This window comes from Haliotis cracherodii, unplaced genomic scaffold (genome assembly GCF_022045235.1).
Source record: "Haliotis cracherodii isolate W230 unplaced genomic scaffold, xgHalCrac1.p SCAF_6, whole genome shotgun sequence".
Lineage (NCBI taxonomy): Eukaryota > Metazoa > Mollusca > Gastropoda > Lepetellida > Haliotidae > Haliotis > Haliotis cracherodii.
Genome location: NW_027266319.1, coordinates 3,568,699 through 3,582,753, shown reverse-complemented (window position 1 = coordinate 3,582,753; position 14,055 = coordinate 3,568,699). Strand labels below are relative to the sequence as shown.

At 40.9% G+C, this 14,055-nt stretch overlaps 1 protein-coding gene across 1 annotated transcript in view; it reads left to right on the top strand.

Annotated features, from left to right (window-relative positions):
* Positions 1-7,177, top strand: part of LOC139444844 (slowpoke-binding protein-like) — a 33,952-nt gene extending 26,775 nt beyond the window's left edge. The window contains exons 12-15 of the mRNA XM_071225823.1: positions 2,159-2,224; positions 2,430-2,488; positions 4,609-4,638; positions 5,342-7,177. Coding sequence (XP_071081924.1) covers positions 2,159-2,224; positions 2,430-2,488; positions 4,609-4,638; positions 5,342-5,588 — 402 coding nt within the window. The 3' untranslated portion in view covers positions 5,589-7,177. The remainder of the gene's footprint in view (positions 1-2,158; positions 2,225-2,429; positions 2,489-4,608; positions 4,639-5,341) is intronic.
* The last annotated feature ends 6,878 nt before the right edge of the window (positions 7,178-14,055 follow it).

Here is a 14,055-nt window from a genome sequence, read left to right as displayed (position 1 = left end):
TGTTGGTGTATTCAACAGGTTGACAAGTTATAGTGTAGCTAGCTGCATGACATGAGTGTTGGTGTATTCAACAGGTTGACAAGTTAGAGTGTAGTGTTGGTGTATTCAACAGGTTGACAAGTTACAGTGTAGTGTTGGTGTATTCGACAGGTTGACAACTTATAGTGTAGTGTTGGTGTATTTGACAGGTTGACAAGTTACAGTGTAGTGTTGGTGTATTCTACAGGTTGACAAGTTATAGTGTAGCTAGCTGTGTGACATGAGTGTTGGTGTATTCAAGAGGTTGACAAATTATAGTGTAGCTAGCTGCATGACATGAGTGTTGGTGTATTCGACAGGTTGACAAGTTAGAGTGTAGTGTTGGTGTATTCAACAGGTTGACAAGTTACAGTGTAATGTGGGTGTATTCGACAGGTTGACAAGTTATAGTGTAGCTAGCTGCATGACTTGATGAGTGTTGGTGTATTCGACAGGTTGACAAGTTAGAGTGTAGTGTTGGTGTATTCAACAGGTTGACAAGTTATAGTGTAGTGTTGGTGTATTCAACAGGTTGACAAGTTACAGTGTAGTGTTGGTGTATTCGACAGGTTGACAAGTTACAGTGTAGTGTGGGTGTATTTGACAGGTTGACAAGTTATAGTGTAGCTAGCTGCATGACATGAGTGTTGGTGTATTCGACAGGTTGACAAGTTATAGTGTAGTGTTGGTGTATTCAACAGGTTGACAAGTGACAGTGTAGTGTTGGTGTATTCGACAGGTTGACAAGTTATAGTGTAGTGTTGGTGTATTCAACAGGTTGACAAGTTATAGTGTAGCTAGCTGCATGACATGAGTGTTGGTGTATTCGAAAGGGTGACAAGTTATAGTGTAGTGTTGGTGTATTCGACAGGTTGACAAGTTACAGTGTGGTGTTGGTGTATTCAACAGGTTGACAAGTTACAGTGTAGTGTTGGTGTATTCAACAGGTTAACAAGTTATAGTGTAGCTAGCTGCATGACATGAGTGTGGGTGTATTCAACAGGTTGACAAGTTATAGTGTAGTGTTGGAGTATTCAACAGGTTGACAAGTTACAGTGTAGTGTTGGTGTATTCAACAGGTTGACAAGTTATAGTGTAGCTAGCTGCATGACATGAGTGTTGGTGTATTCGACAGGTTGACAAGTTATAGTGTAGTGTTGGTGTATTCAACAGGTTGACAAGTTATAGTGTAGTGTTGGTGTATTCAACAGGTTGACAAGTTACAGTGTGGTGTTGGTGTATTCAACAGGTTGACAAGTTACAGTGTAGTGTTGGAGTATTCAACAGGTTGACAAGTTACAGTGTAGTGTTGGTGTATTCAACAGGTTGACAAGTTACAGTGTAGTGTTGGAGTATTCAACAGGTTGACAAGTTACAGTGTAGTGTTGGTGTATTCAACAGGTTGACAAGTTATAGTGTAGCTAGCTGCATGACATGAGTGTTGGTGTATTCGACAGGTTGACAAGTTATAGTGTAGTGTTGGTGTATTCAACAGGTTGACAAGTTATAGTGTAGTGTTGGTGTATTCAACAGGTTGACAAGTTACAGTGTGGTGTTGGTGTATTCGACAGGTTGACAAGTTATAGTGTAGTGTTGGTGTATTCAACAGGTTGACAAGTTACAGTGTAGTGTTGGTGTATTCAACAGGTTGACAAGTTATAGTGTAGCTAGCTGCATGACATGAGTGTTGGTGTATTCGACAGGTTGACAAGTTATAGTGTAGTGTTGGTGTATTCAACAGGTTGACAAGTTACAGTGTGGTGTTGGTGTATTCGACAGGTTGACAAGTTATAGTGTAGTGTTGGTGTATTCAACAGGTTGACAAGTTAGAGTGTAGTGTTGGTGTATTTAACAGGTTGACAAGTTAGAGTGTAGCTAGCTGCATGACATGAGTGTTGGTGTATTCGACAGGGTGACAACTTATAGTGTAGTGTTGGTGTATCTGACAGGTTGACAAGTTATAGTGTAGTGTTGGTGTATTCAACAGGTTGACAAGTTACAGTGTAGTGTTGGTGTATTCGACAGGTTGACAAGTTAGAGTGTAGCTAGCTGCATGACATGAGTGTTGGTGTATTCGACAGGGTGACAACTTATAGTGTAGCTAGCTGTGTGACATGATGAGTGTTGGTGTATTCTTCAGGTGTCCCAGCACATGTTCTTCAGCAGCATCCGGCTCCAGGAGATGATGATGTACAACCCAGCACCCGTGAGTTGTCTCCACTGTCATTAATGCCTCCTTGCTGAATATTTTCAAAAGAGTGGATAGAATCATGGCTCAGTCACAACATGAAAGTGTCTGGACCAGCAACAGCAGACTGGCTGCATTAAAAAACACCTTGCTAACTGTAACCTTACCCGTCTGAATGTATGTTACAGGAAATGCAGATAACACTCATTTATTTCTCTATCAGATACATCTGAGTGGCACGATGAAGAGTCTTCTGAAGACAGTCAGGAAGGGGAAGTCAAAGTAGGTGACTCACATCACTGTAGGTGACTCACATCACAATAGTTGACTCACATCACAATAGGTGACTCACATCACAATAGGTGACTCACATCACAATAGGTGACTCACATCACAGGTGACTCACATGATAGGTGATTCACATCACTGTAGGTGACTCACATCACAATAGTTGACTCACATCACTGTAGGAGACTCACATCACAGTAGGTGACTCACATCACTGTTGGTGACTTACATCACAGTAGGTGACTCACATCATAGTATGTGACACATATCACCATGACCCACATTGCAGTGACTCACATCACAATAGTTGACTCACATCACAGTAGGTGACTCACATCACTGTTGGTGACTTACATCACAGTAGGTGACTCACATCATAGTATGTGACACACATCACCATGACCCACGTTGCAGTGACTCACATCACTGTAGGAGACTCACATCACAGTAGGTGACTCACATCACAATAGGTGACTCACATCACAGGAGACTCACATCACAGTAGGTGACTCACATCACAATAGTTGACTCACATCACTGTAGGAGACTCACATCACAGTAGGTGACTCACATCACAATAGGTGACTCACATCACAGGAGACTCACATCACAGTAGGTGACTCACATCACAGTAGTTGACTCACATCACTGTAGGAGACTCACATCACAGTAGGTGACTCACATCACTGTAGGAGACTCACATCACAGTAGGTGACTTACATCACAGTAGGTGACTCACAGCACTGTAGGAGACTCACATCACAGTAGGTGACTCACATCACAGTAGGTGACTCACATCACAATAGGTGACTCACATCACAGGAGACTCACATCACAGTAGGTGACTCACATCACAATAGTTGACTCACATCACTGTAGGAGACTCACATCACAGTAGGTGACTCACATCACTGTAGGTGACTTACATCACAGTAGGTGACTCACATCATAGTATGTGACACACATCACCATGACCCACATTGCAGTGACTCACACCACTGTAGGAGACTCACATCACAGCAGGTGACTCACATCACTGTAGGAGACTCACATCACAGTAGGTGACTCACATCACAATAGGTGACTCACATCACAGGAGACTCACATCACAGTAGGTGACTCACATCACAGTAGTTGACTCACATCACTGTAGGAGACTCACATCACAGTAGGTGACTCACATCACTGTAGGTGACTTACATCACAGTAGGTGACTCACATCATAGTATGTGACACACATCACCATGACCCACATTGCAGTGACTCACACCACTCTAGGAGACTCACATCACAGTAGGTGACTCACATCACTGTAGGAGACTCACATCACAGTAGGTGACTCACATCACAATAGGTGACTCACATCACAGGAGACTCATATCACAGTAGGTGACTCACATCACAGTAGTTGACTCACATCACTGTAGGAGACTCACATCACAGTAGGTGACTCACATCACTGTAGGAGACTCACATCACAGTAGGTGACTTACATCACAGTAGGTGACTCACATCACTGTAGGAGACTCACATCACAGTAGGTGACTCACATCACAATAGGTGACTCACATCACAGGAGACTCACATCACTGTAGGTGACTCACATCACAATAGTTGACTCACATCACTGTAGGAGACTCACATCACAGTAGTTGACTCACATCATTGTAGGTGACTTACATCACAGTAGGTGACTCACATCATAGTATGTGACACACATCACCATGACCCACATTGCAGTGACTCACACCACTGTAGGAGACTCACATCACAGTAGGTGACTCACATCACTGTAGGTGACTTACATCACAGTAGGTGACTCACATCATAGTATGTGACACACATCACCGTGACCCACATTGCAGTGACTCACATCACTGTAGGTGACTTACATCACAGTAGGTGACTCACATCATAGTATGTGACACACATCACCGTGACCCACATTGCAGTGACTCACATCACTGTAGGTGACTTACATCACAGTAGGTGACTCACATCATAGTAGGTGGCACATATCACCGTGACCCACATTGCAGTGACTCACACCACTGTAGGAGACTCATATCACAGTGGGTGGCACACTGGCTAACAGCTGTCTTTATTTCTTGCAGATCAAAGTCAAAATCTGGTACAGATAAGATGTGAGTAACACAATTCATCTATTCTTTTGTTGCTGAATCCCAGTATAGATACCCTCATTGTCACCTGGCAGAATCTGCCTCCATTAGTCTTGTAAAACGCAAATGACATGGATAGTGGATGGATGGAAGGACTGATGTCTAAGCGTATTGGGAGTCTCTCAGTACACTTACATGTCAAATAGGATCTTGTTCAGTGTGTAAGTTCTTCCTGTATTGACCACTGGTTTTCTTGCTCCTTGTCAAGTTTCATCTGTCACTCACTCCAGATTTTGCCGGGCAACATGTATGTGTCAGCACTCATGCTCCACAGAAGTCATCAATATGTTTCAGTCATCTTCCCGAGTTAAGGGTGTTAATTGACTATAAAGGTCCAGTTTCCACCCTTGCCGGACTAGGCTGGAATTTCCAGGCTCTATCGTAGCGCCACCAGTGGCTATTACAAGTTATGTACCTTCTTTGTCCATCCTATTGACCAGTAATATTCCATCGCTCAGGTGTCGAGTTTGTTACGAGATTTTATTTGGACTATGCATAGACTAGTTGGTCCAGCCAAACTGTAACTCTGGAATTTCAGCCTAGTTCGGCAAGGGTGGAAACTGGACTTTTATAGTTAGGTAACTCCCTTTCCCTCGGAAGATGGGTTTCAGTATTTTAAATGATTTCCACCTTCATTGTGACTCACTTAGTTCTTCTTTTTCCACAGGAAGTCCGAGTCCAAGAGAGTGTCAAGATCTGCTTCTGTGTCCTCAGTGACCAATACAACTCAACCCCCACCTCCTCCCCCTCCCGGTCCCCCACCACCCCAGGGCCCCCCACCGCCACCCACACCCCCACCCCAGCCATCCACCTCAACCTCCAGTCCCAGTAGGGGGGCTCTCCTGGGATCCATCAGACAGGGCCAAAGACTCAAGAAGACCATCACTAATGACAGGAGCACACCACGAGTTTGAACACTACTCATGGACATCTGGCACAGGACATGGACATCTGACACAGGACATGGACATCTAGCACATGACATGGACATCTGATACGGGACATGGACATCTGACACGGGACATGGAGATCTGACACAGGTCATGGACATCTGACACAGGACATGGACATCTAGCTCATGACATGGACATCTGACACAGGTCATGGACATCTGACACAGGACATGGACATCTGGTGCAGGTCATGGACATCTGACACAGGTTGTAGACATCTGACACAGGTCATGGACATCTAGCACAGGTCATGGACATCTTACACAGGACATGGACACCTGACACAGGTCATGGACATCTGGTGCAGGTCATGGACATCTGGTGCAGGTCATGGACATCTGGTGCAGGTCATGGACATCTGACACAGGACATGGACACCTGACACAGGTCATGGACATCAGGTGCAGGTCATGGACATCTGGTGCAGGTCATGGACATCTGGTGCAGGTCATGGACATCTAACACAGGTCATTGACATCTGGCACAGGTCATGGACATCTGGCACAGGACAATGACATCTAGCTCAGGACATGGACATGTAACATGCAGAGCAGTGTAATGGAGCTGCTGCATTGAGGAATCCAGAGTTAAATTGTAGTCCTCAAAGTATCCTGATGTGATCGTAGCCGTATCACAGGGGCATCATTGGTCATTTGATGATACAATGTACTCATAATTTGTGGATTGATTTGTGGATTTGTGTTACTGAAGACAATACAATGTTTCTGAAGACAAAGATACTCTCTCTGTTGGTGGGTATATGTCCAGCTCCCATTGACCGTGTCCAGCTCAACCTTGACCCCACCTTGACATCTGGACACTGACTTGAAGCACAGTGTCAACACAGCCAAGCCTTCAGGAAGTTCACTCTCACAGAACTGACTGTTCACTTCCTATATATGATTAACTCTATTGTCATGATGAAGATTTGCCCACTGTGCTTTCTCTTTTGTATGAACGGTGATCTGTTAGATGTTGTAGTTACCCACTACTGTAGATTGGAACCAGCAGTTGGTTCCAGTGGCATAGGCATACAGTACACATCAGTCTCTGGACATACAGTACACATCAGTCTCTGGACATACAGTACAATTTAGTCCCTAGACATACAGTACACAGCAGTCTCTGGACATACAGTACAAATTAGTCTCTGGACATACAGTACACAGCAGTCTCTGGACATACAGTACAAATTAGTCTCTGGACATACAGTACACAGCAGTCTCTGGACATACAGTACAAATTAGTCTCTGGACATACAGTACACATCAGTCTCTGGACATACAGTACAATTTAGTCCCTAGACATACAGTACACAGCAGTCTCTGGACATACAGTACACATCAGTCTCTGGACATACAGTACAATTTAGTCTCTGCACATACAGTACACATCAGTCTCTGGACATACAGTACAAATTAGTCTCTGGATGTACAGAACACATTAGTCTTTTGACACAAGTACACATTAGTCTCTGGATGTACAGTACACTTTAGTCTCTGGACATACAATACACAGTCTCTGGACGTACAGTACACAATAGTCTCTGGAAATACAGTACACATTAGTCTTTTGACACAAATACACATTAGTCTCTGGATGTACAGTACACATCAGTCTTTGCATGTACAGTACACTTTAGTTTCTGGACATACAGTATACTTTAGTCCCTGGACGTACAGTACACAGTCTCTGGACATACAGTTCTCATTAGTCTCTGGACATGCAGTACACATTAGTCTCTGGACATGCAGTACACATTAGTCTCTGGATGTACAGTACACATTAGTCTCTGGACGTACAGTACACATTAGTCTCTGGACGTACAGTACACATTAGTTTCTGGACGTACAGTACACATTAGTCTCTGGACATACAGTACACATAAGTCTCTGGACGTACAGTACATGTTAGTCTCTGGACGTACAGTACACATAAGTCTGTGTCATGCAGGCACAGTTGCAATATCAGAATATATTTTTCCAATTCTAGAGCCTGTTAATGACGTCCAATGTATCCATTGACCATTAGTCTCTGGACATGCAGTACACATTAGTCTGTGTCATGCAGGCACAGTTGCAATATCAGAATATATTTTTCCACTTTAAGAGCCTGTAAATAATGTGCAATGTATCCACTGACCAAATCCTGTAAAACCCTTTATTTACAATTCACCAGAACCTGCCTTCTCTTGCATCAATGGTAACCTCTTTGACTGTCCAATCAAGTATTCCTAGTCAGAAAACTCCCACATTTGTACCATGTTGGACAGAGTGTGTGTTCAGTGCTGGGCATAGTGGTGTTGCAGTCAGTTTGTTTTGAATATGGGTCAATTCATTCTAAAGATACTTGAGAATGACTGTTACTTTTCTTCTGTTAGGACCTACAAAGAATGTAGGCGACCATTTTGTTTGTCATGCATGTTGATTTCAGTACTGCTTGTTATTCCTATGTTGGATTGTTAGAACGGCGCCATGTGGCCAGGTACACACTGACAGTTACTCCCAATGAAATGTTCAGTGTTGTTATGGTTACATGGGCATGTTGTTGGCATTGGCTTGTTATGATTCAACTGCAAAATGTATCAGGTTGCATGAAGCAACATTTGTTTTAGCACATTGAATTGTGGCATTTTTCTTATCACATGAATTATGCCTTCAAGTCATTTTAACTGGTTATCAAATTAAACTTTCATTGTCAAACATTTAGTTTGCTGGTATGATATATATTTATTTATGAAATACATCAGTTTGTATATCTGTTATTGGTTTGAGGTATAGTTGTTGTTGAGTCTCTCACACTCCTGAACACGTGGCGATACATCAGGGGAGCTGCCCAGTGTGTAGGGTTACATCTAGAATCTGCTCTTTATTGATTTGAATCCCAGAATCTACCAGATTAACATCGGCCTGTTCCTCAAAGTGATCATGGCACTACGACTGTCGTAAGTCTATGTTAAGTATGGGCATTGCAATCACCTTAGCACTAAGATATATTTGTAGAACGGGGCCCTGGTCTATCCTGATGTTACCGTATGGATTGCCTTGGAGTCCTCCCACTATATATAGAGGAGTGAATCAACTGAAAGATGATATAGCTCATTCCCCGTCATTAGTTGTATTCACCGATTGATATGTACCTCTTCATGTTAAGACTATGTTGATGTGGGTGTTTGGTGCATGGACAATAACTGTCAGTTATACAAGAATCATAGCGCTCATTCCCCGTCATTAGTTGTATTCACCGATTGATATGTACATGTACCTCTTCATGTTAAGACTACGTTGATGTCGGTGTTTGGTGCATGGACAATAACTGTCAGTAATACAAGGATCATAGCACTCATTCCCCGTCATTAGTTGTATTCACCGATTGATATGTACATGTACCTCTTCATGTTAAGACTACGTTGATGTCGGTGTTTGGTGCATGGACAATAACTGTCAGTAATACAAGGATCATAGCACTCATTCCCCGTCATTAGTTGTATTCACCGATTGATATGTACCTCATCATGTTAAGACTATGTTGATGTGGGTGTTTGGTGCATGGACAATAACTGTCAGTTATACAAGGATCATAGCGCTCATTCCCCGTCATTAGTTGTATTCACCGATTGATATGTACATGTACCTCTTCATGTTAAGACTACGTTGATGTCGGTGTTTGGTGCATGGACAATAACTGTCAGTAATACAAGGATCATAGCACTCATTCCCCGTCATTAGTTGTATTCACCGATTGATATGTACATGTACCTCATCATGTTAAGACTATGTTGATGTCGGTGTTTGGTGCATGGACAAAAACTGTCAGTAATACAAGAATCATAGCGCACATTCCCCGTCATTAGTTGTATTCACCGATTGATATGTACCTCTTCATGTTAAGACAACATTGATGTCGGTACAATAACTGTCAGTAATACAAGGATCATAGCGCTCATTCCCCGTCATTAGTTGTATTCACCGATTGATATGTACCTCTTCATGTTAAGACTACGTTGATGTCGGTGTTTGGTGCATGGACAATAACTGTCAGTAATACAAGGATCATAGCACTCATTCCCCGTCATTAGTTGTATTCACCGATTGATATGTACATGTACCTCATCATGTTAAGACTATGTTGATGTCGGTGTTTGGTGCATGGACAAAAACTGTCAGTAATACAAGAATCATAGCGCTCATTCCCCGTCATTAGTTGTATTCACAGATTGATATGTACCTCTTCATGTTAAGACAACGTTGATGTCGGTACAATAACTGTCAGTAATACAAGAATCATAGCGCTCATTCCCCGTCATTAGTTGTATTCACCGATTGATATGTACCTCTTCATGTTAAGACTACGTTGATGTCGGTGTTTGGTGCATGGACAATAACTGTCAGTAATACAAGAATCATAGCGCTCATTCCCCGTCATTAGTTGTATTCACCGATTGATATGTACCTCTTCATGTTAAGACAACGTTGATGTCGGTGTTTGGTGCATGGACAATAACTGTCAGTAATACAAGAATCATAGCGCTCATTCCCCGTCATTAGTTGTATTCACCGATTGATATGTACATGTACCTCATCATGTTAAGACTATGTTGATGTCGGTGTTTGGTGCATGTACAATAACTGTCAGTAATACAAGAATCATAGCGCTCATTCCCCGTCATTAGTTGTATTCACCGATTGATATGTACCTCTTCATGTTAAGACTATGTTGATGTCGGTGTTTGGTGCATGTACAATAACTGTCAGTAATACAAGGATCATAGCGCTCATTCCCCGTCATTAGTTGTATTCACCGATTGATATGTACATGTACCTCATCGTGTTAAGACTATGTTGATGTGGATGTTTGGTGCATGTACAATAACTGTCAGTAATACAAGAATCATAGCGCTCATTCCCCGTCATTAGTTGTATTCACCGATTGATATGTACATGTACCTCTTCATGTTAAGACTACGTTGATGTTGGTGTTTGGTGCATGGACAATAACTGTCAGTTATACAAGAATCATAGCGCTCATTCCCTGTCATTAGTTGTATTCACCGATTGATATGTACATGTACCTCATCATGTTAAGACTATGTTGATGTCGGTGTTTGGTGCATGGACAATAACTGTCAGTAATACAAGGATCATAGCACTCATTCCCCGTCATTAGTTGTATTCACAGATTGATATGTACCTCTTCATGTTAAGACTATGTTGATGTCGGTGTTTGGTGCATGGACAATAACTGTCAGTAATACAAGAATCATAGCGCTCATTCCCCGTCATTAGTTGTATTCACAGATTGATATGTACATGTACCTCTTCATGTTAAGACTATGTTGATGTCGGTGTTTGGTGCATGGACAGTAACTGTCAGTAATACAAGAATCATAGCGCTCATTCCCCATCATTAGTTGTATTCACCGATTGATATGTACCTCTTCATGTTAAGACAACGTTGATGTCGGTGTTTGGTGCATGGACAATAACTGTCAGTAATACAAGAATCATAGCGCTCATTCCCCGTCATTAGTTGTATTCACAGATTGATATGTACATGTACCTCATCATGTTAAGACTATGTTGATGTGGATGTTTGGTGCATGTACAATAACTGTCAGTAATACAAGAATCATAGCGCTCATTCCCCGTCATTAGTTGTATTCACAGATTGATATGTACATGTACCTCATCATGTTAAGACTATGTTGATGTCGGTGTTTGGTGCATGGACAATAACTGTCAGTAATACAAGAATCATAGCGCTCATTCCCCGTCATTAGTTGTATTCACCGATTGATATGTACATGTACCTCATCATGTTAAGACTATGTTGATGTGGATGTTTGGTGCATGTACAATAACTGTCAGTAATACAAGAATCATAGCGCTCATTCCCCGTCATTAGTTGTATTCACAGATTGATATGTACATGTACCTCTTCATGTTAAGACTATGTTGATGTCGGTGTTTGGTGCATGTACAATAACTGTCAGTAATACAAGAATCATAGCGCTCATTCCCCGTCATTAGTTGTATTCACCGATTGATATGTACCTCTTCATGTTAAGACAACGTTGATGTCGGTGTTTGGTGCATGGACAATAACTGTCAGTAATACAAGAATCATAGCGCTCATTCCCCGTCATTAGTTGTATTCACCGATTGATATGTACATGTACCTCTTCATGTTAAGACTATGTTGATGTCGGTGTTTGGTGCATGTACAATAACTGTCAGTAATACAAGAATCATAGCGCTCATTCCCCGTCATTAGTTGTATTCACCGATTGATATGTACATGTACCTCTTCATGTTAAGACTACGTTGATGTGGATGTTTGGTGCATGTACAATAACTGTCAGTAATACAAGAATCATAGCGCTCATTCCCCGTCATTAGTTGTATTCACCGATTGATATGTACCTCTTCATGTTAAGACTACGTTGATGTGGATGTTTGGTGCATGTACAATAACTGTCAGTTATACAAGAATCATAGCGCTCATTCCCCGTCATTAGTTGTATTCACCGATTGATATGTACATGTACCTCTTCATGTTAAGACTATGTTGATGTCAGTGTTTGGTGCATGTACAATAACTGTCAGTAATACAAGAATCAATAGTATTAATGTTACAATGCTTGTCAGCGTACACCGTAGTTGTGTCCAGAAGCTGCTTGTCACACATACCCAAAACACCTTACAACTTCTTTTTGCCTTTATGAAAATTAAGTCAATGACATGTAATAATAATACATGTATGTAAGTTTGTAATAAAATGATGCTATTCTGAGAATAACGTGTTTGTTCAGGTTCCAATGATAATGTGAAATTTCAAAATGCCAAGGCTGGAAGCAGTGAGAACAGCGGACTGGTAGAGCAGGACATGCTTACACTTTCCATTATCAGCTGGTGTCATCACTGATTTTCAGTGATCTATTCATATAATGTTCACCACTGTTTTGCTTTTCTATGCCCAATGGAACCTGTTTCATCAAATAATAGAGCCTGATTATTCTCTGACATTGATGTTTTATTTGGGGGCAGATGAGAGAGAGAGCTTTATTTCGAGAGAGAGAGAGAGAGAGCTTTATTTCGAAAGAGAGAGCTTTATTTCAGTAAAGGGGCCAGTGGCCCATTATACAATACATAATATCAGAATTAGACAATTTCAGCACCAGTGAGAAAGTTATTACGCTTTTTAAAAGCTTGAAATATAAATTTAGCTAAAGCATTAATTATGCATGGGGTTTTAGAAGCACAGAGTGTTACAAATTCATCAAAAGTTACTTTGATATTGTTAAATGATATTAAGATTCCTCTTCAGGTCTTACACAAAATGGACATAGTCTCTTGGCTCTAGGTATATTGTACTTCCTTCCATTTTCAATAATTAGCAAATTATGACCAGAATATCTAAATTTACTCAAAGCAATACCATAGGCACTTACTGAAATACAATCTAGATAATTTTCAAATACATTATATTGCTTAAGACAAGAATAAAAAGACAGTTTTGAGTAAGTTCTTAAACTACTAGACCACTGTTGGTTATCTATATCAATACATCTTATTTTAAAGTTATCAATAAAACCAATATGATTAACTCCTTGACTATCCCAAACATGGCCAAAACCATATGAATAAAGAAGTTGTTTTACTTTTAGTGACCAGCAATTTATTCCTTTTTCTGCCAGATTGTATTGATATGAATAAACATGACTGAGGATTATATTAGTTTGTTTAGATACAAGTCAGAACCAATATTTGACAATACAAACATGTTGATTGACTTTAAGTGAGTAAAGTCCAAGCTCACCACGAGCCACTATATTGGGGACAAATCTCCCATGTTGTAAAATATTCTTACAGAATCTATCATGTATATTAATAAAATCTTGAGACGGGTGAAAGCCCCATATCTCTGAGCAATAGAGAAGAACAGGAAGTAATTTGACAACAAATATCTGTAAAAGTACATTATATGGAAGTTTCATAAAATCCTTTGAGCCTGATTTTAAAGCGAGAAGATACTTCGTGGCTTGTAGTGCTAGTGTTTTCTGTGTAAAGTACCAACTACCGGATGATGAAAGATGAACAGCTAAATATTCATAAGTAGGAACAATTTCTATAATGTCAGTGCCAAACCAAAACTTTTCATATCTTCGAAGATGACCACTACGTCTAAAGACAATAACTTTACTTTTGCTTATATTAATAGACAATTTCCATTTATGACAACAAATCTACATTTTGTGGAGGCGTCCCCATGACTGTACTGTGGAATAAGACCATACCATCTGCAAACACTACAATAAGAAGGAATTGGATATTACGTTGCCCGTCTGAATTAAGAAAATCAACAATATCATTTACAAAGAATGAAAACAGAAAGGTAGATAACTCGCATCCCTGTCGTACACCTGACT